The following is a 23,364-nucleotide window of genomic DNA, read 5'->3' on the forward strand; positions in this document are numbered from 1 at the left end:
GGTCGCCAGTCTTTTGGTCGCCCGTTGTCACGGTCCAGGCGACCAAAAGACCGACGCCAAAACAAGGTAAAACAACAGTCAACGCATCAATAAAAGCCAACAATGGCCATGAGCAGTTTCACTGAGCCGACGTGCGAGTGTAGAAGAGTTTGTATGTACATGCGTTGTCCCTTTAAGAAGCTACGTCAGTCAGGGTCTTAACAAGTTCTCCAACAAAAAAACAATAAAAGTTCGGGAAATTTTGAGCTTTTCTTTAGCATAATAATTACTAGGGCATTAAGTATGACTAAATAGTACTTCGCAGTTTGTATTTAGGGAATTTGAGCAACAATTTAAAATGGTAATTATCAATAACCTTCCGGGCAACGAATCGACCGTGTACCCCGTTTTAGTTGCTAATTAAGCTTCTTGACTGCTTGCTTTTTGCTTCTCACGAGTAAACTGCACTACCTTGCGTTCCTCATTAAAAGTCGACCGTTGTCTCCCATCCCACCATCTTTCGAGGAATGTCGCATGTCTGCGTCTTAGCAAAGAACACCAACTTGTTTGGCTCAAAGTCAACACGGCGTCTTCGTTCTAGAAAGTATTCGCTCCAAACAGTTTATAATTTTTTTTTATTTATACTGCAAGTGCTCTACAAGGGTGAGTTTTAATCATTCCTGTTCCCAAATGAATAAACGGGTCACATTAAATGATTCTTTTTACCCAAAAAAGAAAAGTTTTGCCCTTACAATCAAATATTACTACACAATTCGTCAGAAATATACAAGAACGGACACAAAGACTTAGATTTGTAACCGTTGTTGAACCAAATAGACTGTAGAAGTCGAATCAAATTTAAGAAAATATAAAAAGGAAACAGTCTGCGTGCACAAATGTGAGGTAGAAATAAGACTGAAAAGTATATTACATTACTGTATATAGTGCAAGTTCCGTCCGATTCTTTACGACTCAAGACGGGAGCGCCAGACCTCCAGTGGCGGACCTGAACACAAGGTTACGTTTCAGTGTTTGATGGCGTTATGCATTAAATGGTGGTTGGCTTACTCCATGTTGCTTTTGAGCTGGTGCACGGTGCGCTTGTCCAAGTAGCGGCAGAAGAGCGTCAAAAGGTTGGAAGGCAGCAAAAGCGGCTCCACCAGTGAACACTGCGAAAGCTGACCCGCCACTTGGAAGATTGTGTCTGTCCTGACAGTGGGGGAAAGAAAAGGAAAAAATAGTCAGAATTAAATAAATAGGCGATATTTCAAAACATAAAGTGAATAATCAAGAGAAATTTACTCAAAAACATGATGTTTTTTCATATCCTAAAAGAAAACAAATCTAATGGCTCAAAAATTACATTTGAAATGGCAAGCAAAATGAAATCCAAATCAAAAGCGCGTGTCATTATACTCAGCTGCGTATAACGAAAATAGCACCACCAATTTCGTTATACGCAGCTGTGTATAATGACAATTAAGGCTTTTGATTTGGAAAAATAAAGGTTAAATGGCTAATTTAATAGAATTTTTTAAACAGTAGACCATTAAAAACAAGAAATGGTGTAAAAAAACTGCATTTAATACACTAAGAAAGATTTTTAATAAAATAAAAAAAAGGACTTTTACACTTCTGACTACACATTTTTAATTTTCCTAACACAACCAGTTCTTGCCATAGCCTTGATTGTGTCCACATCATACACACTGCTGAATAAATGACAATGTTTTTGTCGATGCAACTTTTTTGTCAGCATAATATAATGCCTCTGAGGGCTAGGACTGAATATTCACCAATAGGATACAGGGCTAATTATTATGAGCATTTCATAATGAAATGCCCAGTACATCTAATGTTTTTGTTATATGTGGATACTTTTACATTTGACCTCGAGTGTAGATTACTAAATAACATTGGAGTGTCTAGAACCTGCAAAACAGTAGTCAGTTAATTTAAATAAATCAATTGAATAGTTCACAGGTGATCAAAATCAAAGTAGTACCATGTCTCAAAGTCACCAATGCTGGGCTCCAGTCGAACACCAGAGGACAACAACTTTTCTCCGTGCGACAGCAAAGAGTACAGTAAGGAAAGACCGAACTGAAAAAGAAACGCAATTAATACACTCAAACAGCGAAACAAAAACAGCAAATAATTGCCAAGACCTTATTCTGGCACACCAGCGCCAGACACTCGTTGGTGGAAAGGGTCTCCGATGAGGTCAGAACTCTGAGGATTCCGATCAGCTGACTGAAGGCCAAGCCTTCGATCACGTTTCGAAGAGGAGGGTAGAGAATTGGAAGGTCCTAAAGCGCAAACAAGTCAACGTTTACCAGGGGAAAAGCGCCCAAAAGTAAGAAACCCCGTGAAGCGACTGAACCTCGTCCGTGTCGCTACTCATCAGCGTGGGAAGATTGGACGTGATGATCTTCAGGATGTCCAGAGCAGGATCACGTTTCACAAACGGCAAAAGGCGGGCAAGGAGTTTTTTGCCTTTGGAGACCACCAGGAAGGGCAGAAAGCCCTCTGCCGAATCGCTAAAATTTGGAGGGAAAATAATGAATACCATTTGAAATGTATCCAGTTTAAAGACAACTCACAGGACGTCGTAATGCTGCATTTTGCTGTAGATGTGCTCCACTTTCCTCTGGCTCTTTTCCATCAACCTCCTCTCTTCAGACTCGGGCAAAATGGAGGTCTTGGTCCTAATCATCTCCTCCAAATCTAACATGTCGATATAGAGCTGCAGAGACAAATAATTCAAAATGAAGAATGGCAAGAGGAACGGAAAAGGGGGGCGTTTTAACACACTCACCTTTTCAATCTCACTCAAAAGTTCTAGTCGCTGGCATCTGATGTCTTTCTGCTCCTGCGGCTAATGTGGAAAGTGGCGATTAAGGAGGGAAAAGTGAGGTGGTTTTAAAGATGCTAGCTAGAAAAAGGCACCTCGTGCGGAACCTGAGCTTGGACTGCGTGAACGGCGCCGATGGCGTGGCGAGGAGAGTAGCAAGTGGACACGGCCACTTGACCCAAGGAGCCTTCGATATGAACCACTGCAAAAGACATCCAACTGGGAGGTTAAACTTTTAAGTAATGTTTTTATTCCTTACTTAGTGAAGTAGTGCCGTTTCCCCACGGGCACCGTTTGTTTACCTCACCCCCCCTTTATCCACCTAAACAATTGGGGTATACTGACTGATGATGTGCCTGGATTCTTCACACCCAACATTTTCCCACATACAAGTGCTAAAAATTCTATAGCAAGTCATTTTAAAATGATAGCAGTATTTTGGACAAAAAAAAATTTGGGCATTCCAGGATCCATTGTTTCTGTGGATTAACTATGAACTGAACATTTGAGTAGATGTAAAATGACATCCTTGCAGTTTCATTTTTGACAGGGTCACCATTAAGGAAACAGAATGCCGAATTATTTTACTCTTGTTTCCCTTTTAACCCTTAAGAATCAAACAACTTAATTCCCTTTGTTTTTCCTTTGCCATCTACAAAACAAGGGTGGCAACTAACAACATTCCTAGAATTAGTTGTAGGCTGTCAGCCAATTTTGTTTTCCCATTTCCACCCAAGGCAACAGCATGACAACATTAATGAGAGTTTGTCCACCACCATTATCAATAGACTCACATTTGCTTCTTTCGCAGACCCAAAATTTGCAGGCTTCCTCCTCAATCTCTAACATAAAGCACCATAAATAGTGTGGCTAACCTGGTGTGTATGCGTCTGTTTTCGTGATGTAAGGTGTTGTGAGTTTGGGGGTCTCCCTCTTGCTCCTAATCCCTAGCTCCTCCTCTGCCAGCTTGGCCTCCACTCGCCTGTAGTACTCCTAAAACCCCAAATAGTATGATTTAAATTAAACAAATAAAAAAATTAAAAAACAGGATGAAAATGAAGTTTCGCAACCTGGTAGTAGTAATCGTCAAGGTATGGGTTTTCGCTTTGCAGCTGAATCATCTGCAGCCGGATGATCCATTCCTTTTCCTTGGCGGTCATTAGATTGCAGTAAGGATCTTGATCATCTGGTTTTCTACATATTTCATTGTGAAAAAGTTAAATTAATAAATACAGCTACCATCTCGTTTTACCAAAGTCAAACGGGAAGAAAACCCACCTCTGGAACGTACGCTGTTTTTGGTTAAGTAAACGTTTATGTTGCGGGTGGAGTTGCGTGACTGGGCCCGGGTACCTGAAAGTTGGACAGTTGTCACTTAAATGACTAGATTTGAAAAATTCAGACCAGATGATGTGAGACTACACAACCTGAAGTGTTGCTCCGGATTAGACGAAGGACTGTAGAAGTGGGCTGGCCTCGGCGAGTTGGGCCCGAATTGAAGTTGCATCATTTTGGGGGTGGCGGGGCACGGCCGAATGGAGGGATACGCGAATCCTCCAGTCTGAGTGACGAAAAGCCATTTGTAAATCGGATCGTTCGGGTCGCTAAAACGGACCGGAGGCAAGAACCTGGTTGAAGTGCTGCCTCGGAGTCAACGGTTGACGTGAGAAAGCAGGACCCGGTATCAAAAAGGAGTTCTGCGGCGGCGACGGGCATCTGGGGCCAAAGTGCCGCCTCGAGTAGAGGTCCCTGGGTTCCGGCCATCTCTGGCCCCTGAAGCAGGAAGCGGGGTCCACGAAGCTTGGAGTCAGGTGCTGCCCTCTGTCTGCGTGGCCCTCAATCACACACACTATAGCGCTGTCCTAAGATAGGATGAGAACAAATTCTAACTGTGAGACCTAGAAGGGGTCTAAAAGTTGTTCGTGGGGGACCAATTGTGGCCTTCAGAACTGTATTTTGCAGATCCACGTACAAGTGTATGTGCAAACCTGTTATTTTATAAATCACGATAGCAAAGCACAGGGTAAGTGTAAAAGTGCTTTAGACAATATTCGTTTATCAACTAAAAAATGCTGCATTTGGAAGAATTCGCAGTCAAGTGTCTTAGTCAAAAATACTTAAAGTCACCAGAGTTGGGAGTTTGACCAAAAAAACTTGGGTTGAGGAATAAACTACTCCACCGTTCATCCAAATTATTTTCAGTGATTTTTTTTAATCACTCTGTTCGCCAAAGTGAATTTGTAGGCAAAATCAAAACATTTAGAGATGTTAAAACTCTCCAAGTTCTCTTAATAGTATTTTTCCATTTTTGAAAAATAGTAACACAAAAATCTTTAATTAAAAAAATAAATAAACATTTTAAATAGGCTATTTAATTTAATTCTTACCATTTTACCATCACATTTACCATCTCATTTTTCATATGTTAAATGAAAAATATGAAGTGAATTCAATATATTTACTTGCATAGACCAAATTGATTTAGAGGATTGGATGCATTGTACTATTTCAAACAACCGCCCCGATAAATGCTGTGAAATATAAAAATAATAATACAAGGTCATCTTAAATAGAAAAAAGAAAATACTTCAGTCTTTGTAATTGGTATAGGCATTTCTTATGTATTTACTTAACTTCATTCAATGTCTAAACAAAACATAATAATACCTGCAGTATGGATTCAGAGATCCTTCTAGTTTTTCTGTAAGATGGTGGCACCCACTGAGAGAACAAAAATTTAAAAAGATCAAAACGAATAAATAAAAAGTTCAACCAGAATAACACTTACGTTGTCAAATGTAGGGTGAAACACGATCTTCCCGCAATCCACTATGGCGCTATCCAGACTCTGAAGTAAAATAAATACATAAATAACAAAGGCATGGCTAGGGAAAAAAAAAAGTCCAAAACCCACCTTTAGGCTCGGCCGTCCCTCCACAATTGTCATGACGGCGGGGTCTTCAAAAATCAGGCCCCTGCCTGGCAACCTCCTTTGACCTCGTCGCATGTACTGGGGCGCCCGTCTGGGCGTATAGGGTGAGCCAGGAGGCGGCGATGGGCAAGGGTCCGGAGATGGGCGGGTGTCCGTCGGTGGGCGGGTGTCCGTCGGTGGGCGGGTGTCCGTCGGTGGGCGGGTGTCCGTCGGTGGGCGGGTGTCCGTCGGTGGGCGGGTGTCCGTCGGTGGGCGGGTGTCCGTCGGTGGGCGGGTGTCCGTCGGTGGGCGGGTGTCCGTCGGTGGGCGGGTGTCCGTCGGTGGGCGGGTGTCCGTCGGTGGGCGGGTGTCCGTCGGTGGGCGGGTGTCCGTCGGTGGGCGGGTGTCCGTCGGTGGGCGGGTGTCCGGGGATGGGCGGGTGTCCGGGGATGGGCGGGGGTCCGGCGGTGGCCGGGGGTCCGGCGGTGGCGTCGGAGGCTGGAGCGGCAGGTACCGGAATTTGAGAAGACCGTTGTTGGCGTCATCCGTGGTCACCGGTTCATCGATGTCTAACAGACAGAAAAAAACGCCACATTAAGAAATGCGTGTTCATTATTTTCAGGGAAACATAATATTTTAAACATTTGTGCACCATATTTTCCCTAGAATGGAGTTAGACATTGTGTGTGTGGGGGGGGGTCATTTTCCTCGGCCTCACAGCTCTGGGGTCCTGGGTTCAAATCCAGGTCGGTCCACCTGTGTTGAATTTGCATATTCTCCCTGGGCCTGCGAGGGGTTTTCTCTGAGTACTCAGAGTACATTTTGCTTCCACATCCCCAAAAGATGCATTGTAGGCTGATTGGACACTAAAATAGCCCCTAGGTATGGGTCCGAGTGTGCATGGCTGTCCGTCTCCTTGTGCCCTGCGATCGGCTGGCCACCGATACAGGGTGTCCCCTGCCCCTGGCCCGAAGTCAGCAGGGATAGGCTCCAGCACCCCGTACGAGTGATAGTGGATAAAGCGGTTCAGAAAATGAATGAAAAAATATCTATGAATAAAACATCTTCATAAATGCCAATAAAATATGCACAAATCCGACTTAAATGTTACCTTATTTTATACATCTGTCCTTCTCACTTCTCATTCAAATGACTTTTCTGCTGAATGTGTCACTTGAGATAGTCAAGTTTCCATTTATATGCAATATTTTTCCATGATTTTGCTTTCATTTATTTAATAAGGGATAGCACATATTAATGAACATATTTATATTCATGTAAATGAACATATATATGTAAGATTGTAGCCGAGGGCTAATTTCCATTTATAGTCCATTGTGTAGGTTGAAGACAAACAACTGCACACACAGCAGATTTAGACAGTTCGCACCTGATTTCGCCACTTGTTCTTCTATTTGCACAGTAAAGTAAAAAGGAATGTATTAAGAAATATTAAAATGTAATTAAAAAAAAAGATAGAAGGGCTGTAAAACACGAAAAACATAAGAGTGGACAGAGCTACTGCCACTGGCTGCCGCATGAACGGCATGAGGAAAGAGGGAGAGAAAAAAAAAGTTTGGATTTTATTTTGTGCGCGCAATACGATTGCTGCTGTGCGGAGAAGACGAGAGTAGTGCGCAATTGCGCACGCCATATCTTAGAGGGAACATTGACCATGACTACAATGGTCTGGGATTTGGAGGGCGTTAAGCTGTGCCAAAGAAAAACGTCAACAGACCCATGCCGAAAGTCTCCTCGTTGTAGACATTGATGTCTTCGTCGTCCTCCGCCATGGCCTGCAAGAGGCCGCAGTCCATGCTGCTTTCTGCGTCCTCTTCGCTCCAATCGCTTCCATTTTCGGGCCACTCCGGCTGCTGGGAAGCCTCGGATTCAACCACCTGTTAACACAGAGGAATGGCGTAGCCATGTCATTGGAATTGAAGGAAGAGAGCTTTGCCTTCTCGGGTACATTTCAATACGAGACCCACTTCCCCAATATAACGTTCAAAATCAGTACTGACAACATGATTCAGTTTGCATGTAAAGTCCACTTCATTTGCACTTTTCAAATAGTCTCACTGTGCTTCAAACTGAATTTCAAAGGCCCAATCATGACAAGCATTTTACACTTAGCTTATATTTTGATGCAGTCTCTCCTCTTAGTAACAGATGTCTTAAAGTACCAAACTATTTGCCCACACAACAAACTAAAATGAAGTAGGTTTTTTGTTTGTTTTTTTAAAGATAAAGTACATTTACTGGACATATACTGGTGAATAAGAACCCTGTGAGGGTATTATAGCTAGCAATTGAAGGCTAAAAAAACGGATTACGTTGAATCCACTACGTAATATATAATACTGCGTTAAACTGCTAGTAAACACAACAAAAATTGGCATAAACGTTCGTTACTTACTTTCGTGTCTTCTGAATCACTCATTTTGTAATTTACAGACTTATAGTCACTTTACGACAGGCGGGTCACGGTTAATATTGTCCAGAATTCTATCCTCTTCGAGAACCATTTTATCTCAATAATTTTTAATTGAATTCACCTGGGTTAGAGGTCAGTCGTGATTTTTTTTAACTGTACGGTTACTGACATCTAGTGGTCAAAATAGCACACTACAACATGCAGTAAAAATGTTTAAAATAAAAACTGAAACATTGTGAAAACGTGGTTTTATTCATTAGAAGCATTTACAGCAAAGTGCATATAGTATTTGTGAAAGAATAATGTCATATTTTATTTTCCTGACATCTTAATTGGTCCGATTGAGTGTATACATAGCAGAGAACATAAAATATTTTCTTAAAAAATACCTTCATTATATTCAAACTGAAGAGCTCATTTGGTGCCAGGGTAGAAAAAATATTTTCCAAATCAATTTGTAGCCACAGTTGAGTAATACTAATAATATGGGTACATATTATTAGCATGTGGGAGCAATTAACTAATCGATATCCCCAATTTACTCATAAGTACCCGCAGTTCAGTATGAAAAACAATTATAGAAAAAAATCCTATTATTTTCTTGCCTCTTTGGTTTAAAAAAGTAAACATGTAAAATACTGAATGTAAAAAAAAAGCTAATTGGAGTAATTAAATTATTATTGAAAAATATTCTCAGGCTAAAGCGCTAATAGAAAATATTGCCTTGGCATAGTATTGTGACATTTTAAAATCAGAAAATAGTACATTGAAAATAAGATTCATTCATTTTCTGAGCCACTTATTCTCACAAAGGTCGCAGGGGGTGCTGGAGCGTATCCCAGCTAACTACAGACATCAGGCGGGTAAAATCCTGAATTGATGGCCATCCAATCACAGTAAAAGTAAGGTTGTCTAATATTTTAAAAAGTGCTTTTCCCCATATTTTGGCACTTGTTGGTAATAAATTTGTCAATTACCGTAATGTCTCATGCTTTTTGTCATGAGGGCAAGCAAAAGTAAGGAATTTTATCACGTTGTATTGTTTACCAGTACCTTGACATTCTGGAAAGTTGCACTTTAATAAAAAAAGGATATTTAAAGCTTTCACAGCCATTGATGACAACAATTTTGGGTGTTTTTTGTGTTCAATGTACCTTTCAAAACAGTATCAAAAGAAAAAAATGTATAAAAACGACAAAAAAGGAAGCAAAGAGGTGGTTCGATCCCTCAACCGAAGAGCTTGATGAAGCAAGGATGGCAGTAGGGCTTGTTCTCCTGCTCCTTGAAGCACCCTTTGCTCAAGGGCTTGAGGCAGAAGTGGCAAACAAGGTGATGCGGATGGAACTTGGCCCCCATGGCGGTGACGCAGCGGCCCAGGATGGGCTGCTGACACGCCTGGCACACGCTGCCCCGCGATTGGTGGTAGTGGGCCTCGCACAGCGGTTGCCCCTCGTGCTCGAAGAAGCTGCCGTTGACGAAGGGGCTGTAACACTCCTGCGGGCGAGAGGGCGGCGGTTATATTTTTTCGGGCGCCAGCGGGAATGTTTTCAACTCACCCTGCACACGAAGCACTGCGGGTGCCACAGAGAGTTGAGGGCTGAGATGTAGTTTTCCAGGATGGGTTGAGTGCAGCCTTGACAGCGGGATGCGAACAAAGTCAGGAAGCATTGTTGGCAGTACTGCTGGCCCTCGCGGTCGTGGAAGCCTGGAAAATGGAAAGTCGATACCTTTGGATGGAGATAACGCGGGGAGGACAACGTGGGCGTTGATGCCAGTACTCGGAAGTTTCGTCGAAAGACGTTTGGTCCCCGGATGTTTGGACCCCGGACGTTTGGTCGACCGGACGTTTGGTCAACCGGACATTTGGTAGAACGGACGTTTGGTAGAACGGACGTTTGGTTGACCGGACGTTTGGTAGAATGGACGTTTGGTAGAACGGACGTTTGGTCGCCAGGTTGTTACTGTTGAAACCAGCTCTCAAAATTATAATCATGAGAGGGAGAGAGAGAGTGAGTTTAATATCTAAATATCTAATATCAAAATATCAACAGTAAACTCTCTGTCATAATTTGACAGCGAGCAAACCCGGCGACCAAACGTCCGGTCACGGAAACGGATGCAGGCCAAGATATTTTAATCCAAGGACTGCTTTTGTAATGAGGGATTTTTTATTACTGTGTTTTCCAGACTACGTCACAGTTTTTCCGCCTCCTTTTTAATGTAAATATTATCTCTCATCTCATTTTCTCCTCACTAAAGGGGTGCTGGAGCCTATCCCAGCTGGCTTTGGGCACCCTGAATGGGGGGCCAGCTAATCACAGGGCACAAGGAGACAAAGGACAACCCTTCAGGCTGACAATCATACATAGGGGCAATTTAGAGTGTTCAACCAGCCTACCACACAGGTTTTTTGGGATGTGGTAGGAAACTGGAGTACCCAGAGAAAACCCACGCAAGCCCGAGAAAAACATGCAAACTCCACACTGTGAGGACCGACTTAGGATCGAACCCTCGACCCCAGAACTGTGAGGCCAATGGGCTAATGATCCTACCGCGTTAACTAGTCATTAATTATTTTTGCTAAAGTTAATTAATAGATGCAGAAATCAGTGAGTAACTACACATCAATAAAGTGTGTTTTTGAAAATGCAATTTACCATTTTTTGCCCTTTTTGACTTATTAAAAATCAAACATTCAGAAAAAGTAAATATTCACATTTTTCTTTTTTAATTAAATATATTTTTTAAATTATATTTAAAAAGTAAAAAGGATGACTTTTCCTTTTTTTAGTTTTTGTTTTTCAATTAAAAAAAGAGAATATAATATTAATAATAATATTTTTTTGGAAAAACAATGTATTCAATATGTCTAAAAAAAACCTAAAACTAAATAAAAATAACATTCGCTGTGAATACATTCAGACGAATCCCATTTGTCTAGAAAAGTCCAAAGTGATTGGCCATCTGTCACCGTGGATGGCAGCCAATGACGTTGCCACTTTGGTATTACACGTCTTTTTCCTGTGTCTGTATTCTCACCCTCTTGCCACTGAGACAATGACATTTCCCGAATACCGGATGAATAAAGTTATCTAATCTAATCTAATCTAATTTTTACCTTCTTCGCCAAACGTGCCGCCGCACTTGACGCAGCAGAAACACTCGGGGTGCCAGTTTTTATCCAGAGCTGTCACCATTTTCTGCGCCAAAGAATACATAAATATGAGATGAAACAACGCAAAGGAGACATTTCTCATTAAAAAAGGCAAATCACATGAAGTATGGGCTTATCGCAGTGGGCGCAGTGAGGCGAGAAGAGCGTGAAGTAATCGGACTCGCAGTACGGCCGTCCGTCCTTCTCGAAAAAGTTGCGGCTGCCCAACTCCGCCTCGCATTCCGTGCACACAAAGTGCTCCGGGTGCCAGACTTTGCCCAACGCCGTGACCACCTGCGAGAAACATTAGGGGTCTTGAGTTTGATTTATTTCACAATAGATACCACATATAAATGCATGTAATCATATTCATGTGAATTAACATAAATATGTACACAATGAATGCATTCTTTTTAAGGGAACGGCACAGTCACCTCTAGAGCCAGCCCTTGTTGATCTATTGGATTTTTAAAAACATTTTTTACAAGATCTTGCAGTGGAGGAGGAGCTTTGTGATTTTGTAAACTAAGGTGGCATCTGCATAATTACTGGATTTATTAGAGTATAACGTGCACACCAGTATAACACGCACCCATAATTTGGTACCCGGTACCCTATACCAGTGCATACTTTTTGCCAATAAATCGAGATTAGTGTCAGTTGCCAATAAAACGATATCTTCCTCTTCGACTAAAACAAATCTCTCCCCTCTTAACGAAACTCTAAGTTTGTCTGTTATTATAACTCTGGCGACGAACTGTCCGTCGACAAAATGTCCGGTCACGCATAATTTGGGACTAAAAATTGGTATAAATATTTTTTTGCACTTTTTCTCAGCTCACATCAAAGATTGCACCGGTACTGGTAATTGGCAAATGCTGAACACATGTTGCCATGACAAAACATTTTTTCACAACATATGATACGGAAACCTGGTAAAACGAATTACCAGTATGAAGACAATTCTCAAATGGAATTTACAGTTTTAAACCCTTAAAATCTAATTTATCATCACAATATTCAAAATTTTTCCAAAGTCTGATTCATCATCATCAGATTCACCCAAAAATTAATTCCATTCTTCTTGAGTTCTATTTTCTACCGGCCAATAGAACGAGCTCTCGCGCCCCATTTGGCGGGCAAAGACAGGTTTTACATCACCAGTGGAGGGCAGTGTTTTGCCGAGATTCGTGTATAACGCGAACTTTGCATTTTTGGGTACAACATTTTGCGCATTATACTCCAATAAATACGGTAACAATATTGTCCTAGTTAGGGCATTTGTGTGTTTTTTTCTAATATCTGACAATGGTGGTGCATTTTTTTATTTTTGGCCAATACTTTCAATACTGTGAAAGGGGATGTCGTGCAAAACCGTGGAAATGGACGGTGGCTCACCTGACCCACAACTGGTTTCTGACAAGCGGAACAGTTTCCTTTAGAAGAAGTTTGGACACCTTGACGGCTCAGGTCCGATTGTAGGAGTCCCAGCATGCTGTCCAATGAGCCCTCGGACGTAGGTTGTGGATGGACGGTGGGTTTCTGATGCTGTTGTGGTGGGGTTACTACTGCTGCGGTGGGTGTTGTTGTTGTTGTTGTTGTTGTGATCAGTGGGCTGGCAGGCACAGTTGGCTAAAACCAGAAATTAATGTTGTTTTTACAGTTTCATGAAACAGGAGGAGTGCTTCATTTCGATTTGTGGAATATCAAGTTTAGCCGTAATAAAATTGACATTTTCCATTTCTTAATGTGAGAACATGGAACTTGAAAATCAGTATTTAAAAAAGACAATTTAAATCGTAATTAAAAAGAGGTAGAAGTCATAAAAAATATGGAAAATTCAAAATAAAAGCAAATTAATTTAAAAGGAATTGAAACTTCACAAAGTGTGTTTGAAACAATCAGGAATTAATTTATAAACATGGAACTCATCTCATTTTAATTTAGGATTTATCAAGTTTTGTCATGTTAAAATATTAATCTTGTGTGAAAAAGTTTAATGTGACATGCAAATGTTTTATTACATTCATAAAGGAGTGTGTTTAAGCATAACAATTTTCAATCATTTTAAAAAGATTTGCTTTCAGTCTTAATAATTAAAAATAAATTCCAAAAACTAATTTAAAAAGAAAGCCACGAGTAGTGAAAATATAAATAATTCAAATGAAATGAATGTAAAAAAAATAAATCTTCAAAAAATACCTTTGAAAAAATAATAATTTAATCTGAAAACATGTTTACTTTTAATGTGACATTAAAATGTGAATCTTATATTAAAACTGTTTTGTTTTAACCCTTTTCAGTATATATTATATATCATGTGTTTTTTTAAATAAATTTCATCCACATTAGGCAGTGGTCTCAAACATGTGGCTCAAGGGCCAATTGTGGCATACAGGACTATATATTTTGCTCACAGTGTGCAAAGAATCTTTCATGATACAACTCACTGTGCTTTGGACGCGGAAGTCAGAAAGCGACGCCATGAGTTTGTCCAACTCCAACGTAGCTGATGTCGCGGAAGATTTGGCGCCGGAGTCTTTATCCTTCATCTTGTCATCTTTAGAAGTAGGAAACTGAGCCAGGATCTCATCTGGAAGATGCAACACATCATAAGAATGATTACAATCTATACATTGTGTATACAGAGGGCGGGACAGCGACCTGTGATGTTGAATTGGGTGGCGTTCAATTCCTGGAGCAGATGGTCCAATTCGCTCAGACCCCCGCCGAGCAGCGACGAGGAGGAAAACGCCGGAGGGGGAGGAAGAGGAGGAGGAGTATCAGCTGAACGGGGAGATCGGGATTTACATACTGTGCTGGAAGACAAATACAACAAGTTTGGGAAGAATCCCTTTATTCAAAAAGAAGACACATATGCAGACATACGGAAGGAACGGGGTACAAATTCTCGGCGATTAACAGTGGCATTGTAGATAAAATGGTGAAAAGTTGATTACCTGTATAGTTTGTCAGGGTTGGAATTTTGGGAGGTCTTCATCGCTGCCGAAACCGTCTGAGGGCAAAAAGGATATTTACAGGTGACTCATAGCATGGGATATTTTGGACACAAATCTATCCAAAAAGTGACCGTTTGTGATATAATATCCACTAAATGGAACTATGGTCGTAGTAGTAGTAATAGTAGTAGTAGTAGTAGTAGTAGTAGTAGTAGTAGTAGTAGTAGTAGTGGTAGTAGTAGTAGTAGTAGTAGTGGTGGTGGTAGTAGTGGTGGATATTTACAGGTGACTCATAGCATGGGATATTTTGGACACAAATCTATCCAAAAAGTGACCGTTTGTGATATAATATCCACTAAATGGAACTATGGTCGTAGTAGTAGTAATAGTAGTAGTAGTAGTAGTAGTAGTAGTAGTAGTAGTAGTGGTAGTAGTAGTAGTAGTAGTAGTAGTGGTGGTGGTAGTAGTGGTGGTGGTAGAGGTAGTAGTAGCAGCAGTAGTAGTAGTAGTAGTGGTGGTAGTAGTCGTAGTAGTAGTAGTAGCAGTAGTAGAAGTAGTGGTACTAGCAGTAGTAGTAGTAGTAGTGGTTGTAGTAGAAGTAGTAGTAGATGTGGTAGTACTAGTAGTAGTGGTGATAGTAGTAGTAGAAGTAGTAGTGGTAGTAGTAGCAGTAGTGGTAGTAGTGGTAATAGTAGTAGTAGTGGTGGTGGTAGTACTAGTAGTAATACTACTAGTAGTAGTAGTGGTGGTGGTAGTACTAGTAGTAGTAGTGGTGGTGGTAGTACTAGTAGTAATACTAGTAGTAGTAGTAGTGGTGGTGGTAGTACTAGTAGTAATACTAGTAGTAGTAGTGGTGGTGGTAGTACTAGTAGTAATACTAGTAGTAGTAGTAGTAGTGGTGGTGGTAGTACTAGTAGTAGTGGTGGTGGTAGTACTAGTAGTAATACTAGTAGTAGTGGTGGTAGTACTAGTAGTAATACTAGTAGTAGTAGTGGTGGTAGTACTAGTAGTAATACTAGTAGTAGTGGTGGTGGTGGTAGTAGTACTAGTAGTAATACTAGTAGTAGTAGTAGTGGTGGTGGTGGTAGTAGTAGTAATACTAGGAGTAGTAGTAGTGGTGGTGGTAGTACTACTACCACCACTACTACTACTAGTAGTAGTAGTAGTAATAGTATTACTAGTAGTACTACTACTACTACCATTGGTACTACCACTACTACTAGTAGTAATCGTATTACTAGTAGTAGTAATAGTATTACTAGTAGTAGTAGTAATAGTATTACTAGTAGTAGTAGTACTACTACTACCATTGGTAATACTACTAGTAGTAGTAGTAATAGTATTACTAGTAGTACTACTACTACTACCATTGGTACTAATACCACCAGCGACAGGTGAAAAGGTCAAGCTAAGGTGTTCATTTGGTGCTACCTGCTGCGGGGTATAGGCGGGAGGCGGCGGCCGCACCTCGCTCGTGTTCTGCTTGACCGGATCGTTACTCGGCGGATCCGACGTCAGGAGTACGGGACACCGTGCGAGAGGGGAGCCCGTGTTCTCCAAATCGGCGAGGAGGGCGTCTGCGTGAAAACGGACACTTTAAAGGTCGCTGCCCTGGACGGAGTCCAAAGTGAATTTTCCAGATTTAAAAGACACGGAGCATGCCCAAGACAGGAAGTGTTAAAGAAGAAGCACGTGCGCAGACAGTTACGTACCAAAGACAACAATGCGAGGACTGAGAGGGTAGTTAAGTGGCTCAGGCACCCCTGAGGAAAAAGGAGACAGCTTCACAACAAGGAGGACTCACAAATACGTCGAAAAATTCACGCAAGCTAGCACGGAAAGGATGCAGAAGAAGAGCTTTGGCACGTCATTTCTTATTGCCATTGAGGGCGATAGATGTCAACATCCTACGAACTGGGATGGCTAACATTGAATGATGATGTTCTGTGTCATTGACAGACATAGGTGTCAAATTCATTTTGATTAAAATTAGATTTTGCTCTATAATTGTTTCAGGGTCTGAATTTTTAATAGCTGTGAGGTGACCACGGCTAAAAAAAAAAGCAACTTATCGATGCCTTTTGTTGTTGCCATTGTTTCGGTTTAATCAGAAATAATAATAAAATTTAAAAAATTATCAATTTGATTAAAAAAAAAGTACTATGTTTTGTAAAAAAAAAAAAGTATTTATTTTAAAGCCGGTCCTTTTTAGAAATTAAATGTACACATTTTAAATATTATTTTCTTATAATATTAAATGTACAAATTTTAAATATTATTTTCTTATAATATTAAATGCACACATTTTAAATATTATTTTCTTATAATATTACATGTACACATTTTAAATATTATTTTCTTATAATATTAAGTGTACAAATTTTAAATATTATTTTCTTAAAATATTAAATGTACACATTTTAATTATTATTTTCTTATAATATTAAATGTACAAATATTAAATATTATTTTCTTATAATATTAAATGTACAAATTTTAAATATTATTTTCTTATAATATTAAATGTACACATTTTAAATATTATTTTCTTATAATATTAAATGAACAAATTTTAAATATTATTTTCTTATAATATATATTTACACAAATAATTTCAATGCAAGTTACCAATTAATAATAGTGAGCATACATACAGCACAAAACTCCTAAACTGACAAACACATAATATAATGAATCATTATTTGTTCTCTTTTAATCCCCCTTTTTCATGGAATCATTAAACATTTTCGGCATATCCTTTTCATGATATAAAACATATTATATCGCCCACCACTATAGCAGACGATTAATATATATATAGCATATTTATGTCATTATATCGCCATGCATGCAACCCAATGAGTCAACACAAACCAAGTTCCTTCCGTCATCATGATTCAGTGGCGGTACGAACGAGTATGTGGCGAGGATCATGTGCATAATCTCAAACCCCGCCCACTCCCCCCGTTCACCACACATTCAGTGTGCTCATATAAGGAGGTGAAAGTCTCCCAAAGGGAATGATGTCCATATTTAGAGCGAACCCGACTAAACTGTTTGTCTTACTCGTAACGACAAGCTTCCTCTCTCAACACAATAATTCAAACTCTCATAGTTTTGTCTCAGTCTGGAATTAGTTGCGCATTCTCATTCATCAAAAATCACTGCGCTATCATACAAACGCAAGCACCAGGGTATAAGATTGCCATCTTTGGCGACATTTCTCTTAACATCAGAACTGATCGACTGCCATTGACGTCTGTCTACAAGCGATAAATTCATAATCTTATACTCAAAATCGAGGAGGATGAAAAGAGCCACCAAAATGGACGTCAATGGTCGTCAATGGCATCCGAAGGATTCATCAGATAGCATAGCTTAGCTTGATGTCCGTTTTTAGCGATGTTTGTCAATCTGTCAAGTGGTTTTAAGACCCAAAAGTGGTTCAAATGCAGTTTTCAGACCCTCCTAACTAATTGGCTGCCTTTGAAGGCCGTAAAAGTTGGATCCAGTTTAAATGGGACGGTCTGGCCTTCGTTCATTCGCTGCCGCTCTTCTAGTCCAAATGGATTGGACGTGTACAAGCGACAAACCCATTGGATGGCCCATGACTGGGCGTCATTGTCATTGAAAGAATTCATCACTAAAACGCAAACTAGCATAACTCAGGCTCTTGTATTGGTCAATCTGATAGCCAAAACCAATTCATTAGCTAAAGTTGAATCGTTGTCCTAATAATTGTGCAGTTCTCTTTTTTTTTTTAGTCTCTCAACACATTGTCTGCCATTGCCAAGGACGTCCGATCCATTTGAAATCCAGTTCAAATGGAAACAAACTCATTCCAGTTCCAATCCACATGATCAAATGTCTGCCATCGTCAATAGCACTGAAAGAGTTAATTGTGACTCAAGACCACCTCAATCCTGGGTATACATCTCCTCTGGAATCCTCAAAAGTCATCTGGTCTATGGTCTTGTACCCTAACGATAACCTAACACTCCTTGACTGAATCCAGATGTGCTTAGTTTCGTGAAGCTTTTTCTGGAACAAGACTCAGTTTACGTGTTTACTGAAAACTCCATTGCCTTTACACTAACAACACAAAGACCACCATCCATGGGTACATTTCTCTCATAAATATGGAATAATATATGAGAAACCAGCATCGATGCAGACCTGGTTTCCTGTTGAGGCACTCCAAAAACAGACCATGAAAGCAGTACTTACCCAAATCCTCCATAGTTTGGATTGTGAGACTGTGTCTGTCTGCTAGAACTTTTCATGCACCGTTATTCGCCCACACAGAAGGAAGAGGAGGAGGTTTTCCCGACTTTTTTTTTCCAGCCTCTCCTTACTCCTTCCCTCTTCCTGTTCCTCGGAGTCAGGAAAGGAGGGAGGGGAAAAGAATGCGGTTCACAACCCGCATTCCCTGGACACATGACGTCATTATGACTGACTGGAAAGAGAGGGACAAATTGGATTTTAAAGGAGCAATATGTAAAATATGCACTTTGATTGTTTTAAATAGCCCTAATGTTTCAACAGACATTAATTAAATAAACATTTTCATTGGAAATTCTTCTAACATGGTTCTCCTTGGTTAAGATGAGATTTTCCCATTTTAAAATTTGATATTGAACCCGTTTTAATAGTAATTTTGATTTGATTTGTTTACAACAGATGTCATACCCTCCACCAATTAGCCTTTTACAAGATAAGTTATTGGCTTTGTCAATAAAAGTTGCAGTAATTAGACTATATATATGTATATATATAGTATATTTATTTATATTTATATATATATAAATATATATATATATATATGTATGTGTGTGTATATATATATATATATATATCACTAAAAAGATGTACTTAATTTTACACAGGTAAGATTAGTTTAACTACAAATAAGTTTACTTACATGTAGTTGTACTACAAATACATGTTTTTGCATGTACTTATATTACAATTATACACGTACTTTGGTTACTTGTCCTACAAGTACATCTACTTGTAGTACAAGTATGTAAAATTGCATAGGCCTATACGTGTACTTGTTTGTACTTTTATTACAAGTATACGTGTACTCGTGTGTACTTGTATTACAAATATACGTGACTTGTGTACTTGTATTACAAGTATACCTGTAATTGTGTGTACTTGTATTACAAATATACGTTTACTTGTGTGTACTTGTATTACAAGTACACTTGTACTTGAATTACAATTGTGTACTCGTGTGTATACTTGTATTACAAGTATATGTGAACTTGTACTACAAGGATACTGACCAAAGTTATCCACCCAGTTTCTCCAGAAATGACATTTTCTCATTTATGAATTAAAATGCAAAATATAATACAACTTAATTTTCTCTCATCCCAAACACGAAGGCGATGTTGTGCACTAGAATAATTCCGCCCCAGTTTACCTACCATTTTTGGCCATCAGTTTACATATTGGTCCATAAACTAAACTTGTGTTTAAAACAACCACATAGTTGAAGCATTTAGCAATGCTTTAAAATGTATTTCAAAATCTCGAGTGGTAAATTCAGATTGTGCCAAAATATGACAGTAAATAAAGCTAATGATGGTATGATTTAGTCCGTTTTTGCTTCAAAGAGTAGCAATAATAAGCAATGATTTTTTTTAAATATGTTGGAGGGTCACTCAATAACTGGAATGTACCATATATGGGCATATTTTTTTAAATGCTAGTTGTGTGAAACATGGTTCTGTCTAGCAGTAATTATCCTGTAAATAGTTCATAGTATTTTCTTATGAGATCAGCACGACTTCAAATGAATTTTAAAGAAACACTTAGCAGGTTAATATAGACTTAATGTAATTTCTGAAAGTTAACTAAACACTATCACCTTATAAAACAGAAAAAATGAACAGACAAAAATGTTAAAAAACAAAGCAAAAATGGAAAACCTTTAATTAAGCAAGCTCACAGTTACAGGATTTTTTTTTTGGTGTGGAAAGGTGCCGATGACACGAAAAGTTTGTGGCACAAATCCCGCAAAAAGAACATTTCTCTGGTGTCCTTTGGTCTCAGGAAATGAAACGCGTACAAAGAAGCGACATTGTGATGATTCTCCCCACCTCACCTCGCACTCGCAATATTTTTTAAGAAAAATCATTTCCAAAAGAACTGAAAAACATGTTGCTAGCTAGCTAACTAAACCGGATCCTTTGTTTGTGTGCAGATCAAGCCCTCTTTCATGCAGTTGGGGATTTATTTACTCACCATGCAGCAGGTTACTTAATTAAAAAAAGGGGTCTACAACTTCACTTCCCACCCCCACATAATTAACCAAATTAGATTCATTCACACTTTGGAAAGTGAAGAAATTCTACCTAAAAACCTGACAGGTGAATCTAAACAGGAGGGAGTGGCGATGATAGCATGAAGCTAACGTGGACGTGCGCAGTTTCCCGCCGTGTCCACGTTGGACAAACTCAAATGATACTATATAACCTTCACCCTACTACTTCTTGACTGCCGTTGATCCATCCTGGGCGTATCACTGCACGGCCTGCTCGTTGACGGTGCTGCCCGAGTCCTGAGGCTTCATCACGTCGGGCAGTTCGGGGGGGCTGGAGAAGGCTTCGACCTGCAGCTGCTCGAACATCTCGTCTTTTATCCGTGAGGGAAAAACAATAGATTGGTCAGCCACAAACTGACCGATGCCACATCCCGTCTCCGGGGTTCGACACTTACCGCCGATTCGGACGGCCAGACCGACGGTAGCCGGCGCCTGTGGTCTGGCGGTCTGGTTGGTGAAGCCACTGTCCCCGAGAGTTTTACTGTCTTCTAGCAACTGGTCATCCTGTCAAGTCAAGAGATGAAGATGAGAGATCGTTCAAGGTTTGCTGCAATTAATGGACAACTATCTTGATCATCTTTCTGTGCTACATCTTCCCTATGGGCCATTTTATATCACGGTGTAATACATTTGGAATTATTTGTCAGAAATTATACAATTACGACATTAAACTGACCTGCCACAAATGTTAGCTGTGATCTAAATCTAGCAAGTGTAAAATCAGTAGCACAGTAGCATACATATTTTTGCACTAATGTAAGATTTACTAATACTTTCAACTAGCGATTGCGATGCTGTATATTTATTTAGCTTAATTAATAGGAAATCAATGTTTATTTTTAGGCCTTTTTCTGTAATGTGTGGTTTATATTTTATTATTATTGTATTGTATTGCTATTTCCAATTGTCTTGCATCCATTACTCATACGCTTAGGGGGAGGGGCAATTGGTTAAAAATTGAGTGGCAATAGGGACATCTTGAGGTCCAATTTTTGGACTATTAAGTGGTTTTTTTGTTTTTTAATTAGCAAATTTTCATTTGCCGCTCCCCGTCCAAATGGATTGGACATCTAGTGCTAACAAGGGTTAATAGCATTAATAGCTAGTCCTTTCAGTTAAAATGAATTGAACTTCTATTGTTAATAGAAGACAATGAGTTAACATATTTAAACATTTTTTTAAAAGTTTCTGTGTTTTAAGAAAAACTATTTATAAATAAGTGAATATTTATTTTCAAATATATTAAAACATTTTAAATTTTAAAAAAAGTAAAAACTGTCCCTTTATAATTATTTTTATATAAAAAAGAAAGAACAGGAAATATTAATGTCGTTAATTTTTTTGTTAATATTCCAATATTTATCTTTAATATTTTAAAGAAATAAACAAAAGGGGGAAAATAAATTAAGTTAATATTCGTTTTTTATTCCGCTTTAAATAAAACAGTCATAACAATAGGCAAAAAAATAGCATTGAAGTCTGCTTTTGCTTTTGAAAACAATAATATTTAATAATATTCAACTTTGGGGTTTTTTTGGGTTCCAATACACATTTACCTGGTAAACTGTTGTGCCTTAATGAAATAGTAAATATTGCTTAACTGACTGTCAAACTAGTCGCAAAATGTGTTGAAATCAAATCACTTTGTATAGCCGCTGGTCTTCGGGTGGTCTCTTTAGAATCCCCTGTACGATACGCTTGAGTTCATACACTGTGGTGGACTCCTTGGCATCTGTGAAGATGGTGGTCTTGTTACGCCGGATCATTAAGAACACATCCTGGAATGATGACAAATCATAATCAAAAGGGTACGACAGGGGAAAATTGATGGAAATTCTAAAACACAATTCAAGCCAAGATCCCATAACATTTTCTCAAGACGATAAACTATGTATCATAATAAATTAGGGACCTAATACCATCAAACCAAGGATGTGATAAATCACCACAAAACACAAACTTATGGTGCAGAAATAAAACAATGAAAAATAAATTAGGTGGTGAACACACTGATACATTGCAAAAGAATCAGCCAATAAAGGACAATAAACAATTATTAATAACGTTCTAAAAGCGTCAGTAAAGTCCCAGACTAAATCAATTCCACGCCTATTTCCGTCAAAATACAATCGATTGTGTCAAAATTAGACGTCAAGTAGGAAATTCATCCCACTTCCGGGAACCTTAATAGTGACAGGGAGTTTATTTTAAAATATATTTAGTTATAAATATTTATAGACCAAATAGATGAGATAGACAGGCAACTTATTTTGCTTTATTTCCGTCGGCTAAATAGAGAACTCGACTCAAATGACATCACCCCCAAGGTTAGCCGGGGCTAAGTTACCTCATTTAAGCTAAGGTAGCAAACTTAGCCACATAACTCTCCTTTTTTAGTCACCAATAAAATGATGTTATAACAACGGTTACTAAAAGTAAATCCTAGTCATTCAACTTCACTCTTACAAGCCAACATGAAGCATAAAATAAAATTTAAAAAATAGCCATTTACCATCTTAAGTGATAAGCTAGCTAGCCAGATGCGCCAGCCCGGTCGTGCAGCAGAAACCCAGAACCCACTGCGCATGTGCAGGTTTACGGCGACAGCGTAAGAAAATGAGGAGGTCTTATTCACGATACATCAGCTGTGCGTCACAACGTAGGTTTTTCTTCAGAATTTGGCGCGAGAACGCTACACGTGTAAACAACGTAGTTTTATTATCAACCCCACTGGAGTT

The 23,364-nt window shown here is 39.3% G+C and overlaps 3 protein-coding genes across 7 annotated transcripts; all 3 read right to left on the reverse strand.

Annotated features, from left to right (window-relative positions):
* Positions 1-596: 596 nt before the first annotated feature.
* Positions 597-8,280, reverse strand: patl2 (PAT1 homolog 2). Of its 2 annotated transcripts, XM_077626750.1 has the most exons (19): positions 8,161-8,280; positions 7,483-7,642; positions 6,215-6,313; positions 5,748-5,887; positions 5,622-5,681; positions 5,501-5,554; positions 4,462-4,695; positions 4,261-4,394; positions 4,112-4,186; positions 3,904-4,027; positions 3,709-3,826; positions 2,929-3,035; positions 2,798-2,857; positions 2,583-2,725; positions 2,363-2,519; positions 2,148-2,288; positions 1,985-2,082; positions 1,048-1,188; positions 597-985 (listed from the first exon to the last, which is right to left on the reverse strand). In XM_077626750.1, exons 1-19 carry the CDS (start codon positions 8,182-8,184, stop codon positions 952-954), a joined length of 2,103 nt encoding a protein of 700 aa, XP_077482876.1. In that variant the 5' UTR covers positions 8,185-8,280; the 3' UTR covers positions 597-951. The 2 variants fall into 2 exon arrangements, with proteins under 2 accessions (XP_077482876.1, XP_077482874.1); XM_077626748.1 differs by lacking the exons at positions 5,501-5,554; positions 6,215-6,313; positions 7,483-7,642; positions 8,161-8,280 and having other exon boundaries at positions 5,748-5,978.
* A 131-nt stretch (positions 8,281-8,411) lies between these two features.
* LOC144092698 (transforming growth factor beta-1-induced transcript 1 protein-like) lies at positions 8,412-18,657 on the reverse strand. Of its 4 annotated transcripts, none has more exons than XM_077625734.1 (11): positions 18,520-18,657; positions 16,005-16,055; positions 15,760-15,869; positions 14,293-14,348; positions 13,997-14,151; positions 13,783-13,925; positions 12,731-12,964; positions 11,453-11,626; positions 11,297-11,378; positions 9,735-9,883; positions 8,412-9,672 (listed from the first exon to the last, which is right to left on the reverse strand). In XM_077625734.1, exons 1-11 carry the CDS (start codon positions 18,530-18,532, stop codon positions 9,406-9,408), a joined length of 1,434 nt encoding a protein of 477 aa, XP_077481860.1. In that variant the 5' UTR covers positions 18,533-18,657; the 3' UTR covers positions 8,412-9,405. The 4 variants fall into 4 exon arrangements, with proteins under 4 accessions (XP_077481860.1, XP_077481859.1, XP_077481862.1 ...); XM_077625733.1 differs by having other exon boundaries at positions 15,724-15,869; XM_077625736.1 differs by lacking the exon at positions 16,005-16,055 and having other exon boundaries at positions 18,520-18,655.
* A 1,547-nt stretch (positions 18,658-20,204) lies between these two features.
* On the reverse strand, positions 20,205-23,305 carry LOC144093089 (elongin-B-like). The gene is made up of 4 exons (XM_077626385.1): positions 23,139-23,305; positions 22,270-22,404; positions 21,022-21,130; positions 20,205-20,937 (listed from the first exon to the last, which is right to left on the reverse strand). The coding sequence occupies exons 1-4, from the start codon at positions 23,211-23,213 to the stop codon at positions 20,825-20,827; spliced, it is 432 nt and encodes a 143-aa protein (XP_077482511.1). The 5' UTR covers positions 23,214-23,305; the 3' UTR covers positions 20,205-20,824.
* Positions 23,306-23,364: the final 59 nt, after the last annotated feature.

This window comes from Stigmatopora argus, chromosome 18, assembly GCF_051989625.1.
Source record: "Stigmatopora argus isolate UIUO_Sarg chromosome 18, RoL_Sarg_1.0, whole genome shotgun sequence".
In the NCBI taxonomy this organism is placed as follows: Eukaryota; Metazoa; Chordata; class Actinopteri; order Syngnathiformes; family Syngnathidae; genus Stigmatopora; species Stigmatopora argus.

Excerpts from the sequence above, each read along its gene's own strand:
- patl2 (XM_077626750.1), bottom strand. The coding sequence starts at position 8,184 with ATGAGTGATTCAGAAGACACGAAA. Across the intron at positions 7,643-8,160 it reads GTGATTCAGAAGACACGAAA|GTGGTTGAATCCGAGGCTTC; the intron begins GTAAGTAACGAA and ends CTGTGTTAACAG. Across the intron at positions 5,682-5,747 it reads AGGGACGGCCGAGCCTAAAG|AGTCTGGATAGCGCCATAGT; the intron begins GTGGGTTTTGGA and ends ATTTTACTTCAG.
- LOC144092698 (XM_077625733.1), bottom strand. Across the intron at positions 14,152-14,292 it reads AACCCTGACAAACTATACAG|CACAGTATGTAAATCCCGAT; the intron begins GTAATCAACTTT and ends TTTGTCTTCCAG. Across the intron at positions 9,673-9,734 it reads CGCAGTGCTTCGTGTGCAGG|GAGTGTTACAGCCCCTTCGT; the intron begins GTGAGTTGAAAA and ends TCTCGCCCGCAG.
- LOC144093089 (XM_077626385.1), bottom strand. The coding sequence starts at position 23,213 with ATGCGCAGTGGGTTCTGGGTTTCTGCTGCACGACCGGGCTGGCGCATC. Across the intron at positions 21,131-22,269 it reads AAGACCAGCGGCTATACAAA|GATGACCAGTTGCTAGAAGA; the intron begins GTGATTTGATTT and ends TTGACTTGACAG. Across the intron at positions 20,938-21,021 it reads TCTGGCCGTCCGAATCGGCG|ACGAGATGTTCGAGCAGCTG; the intron begins GTAAGTGTCGAA and ends CACGGATAAAAG.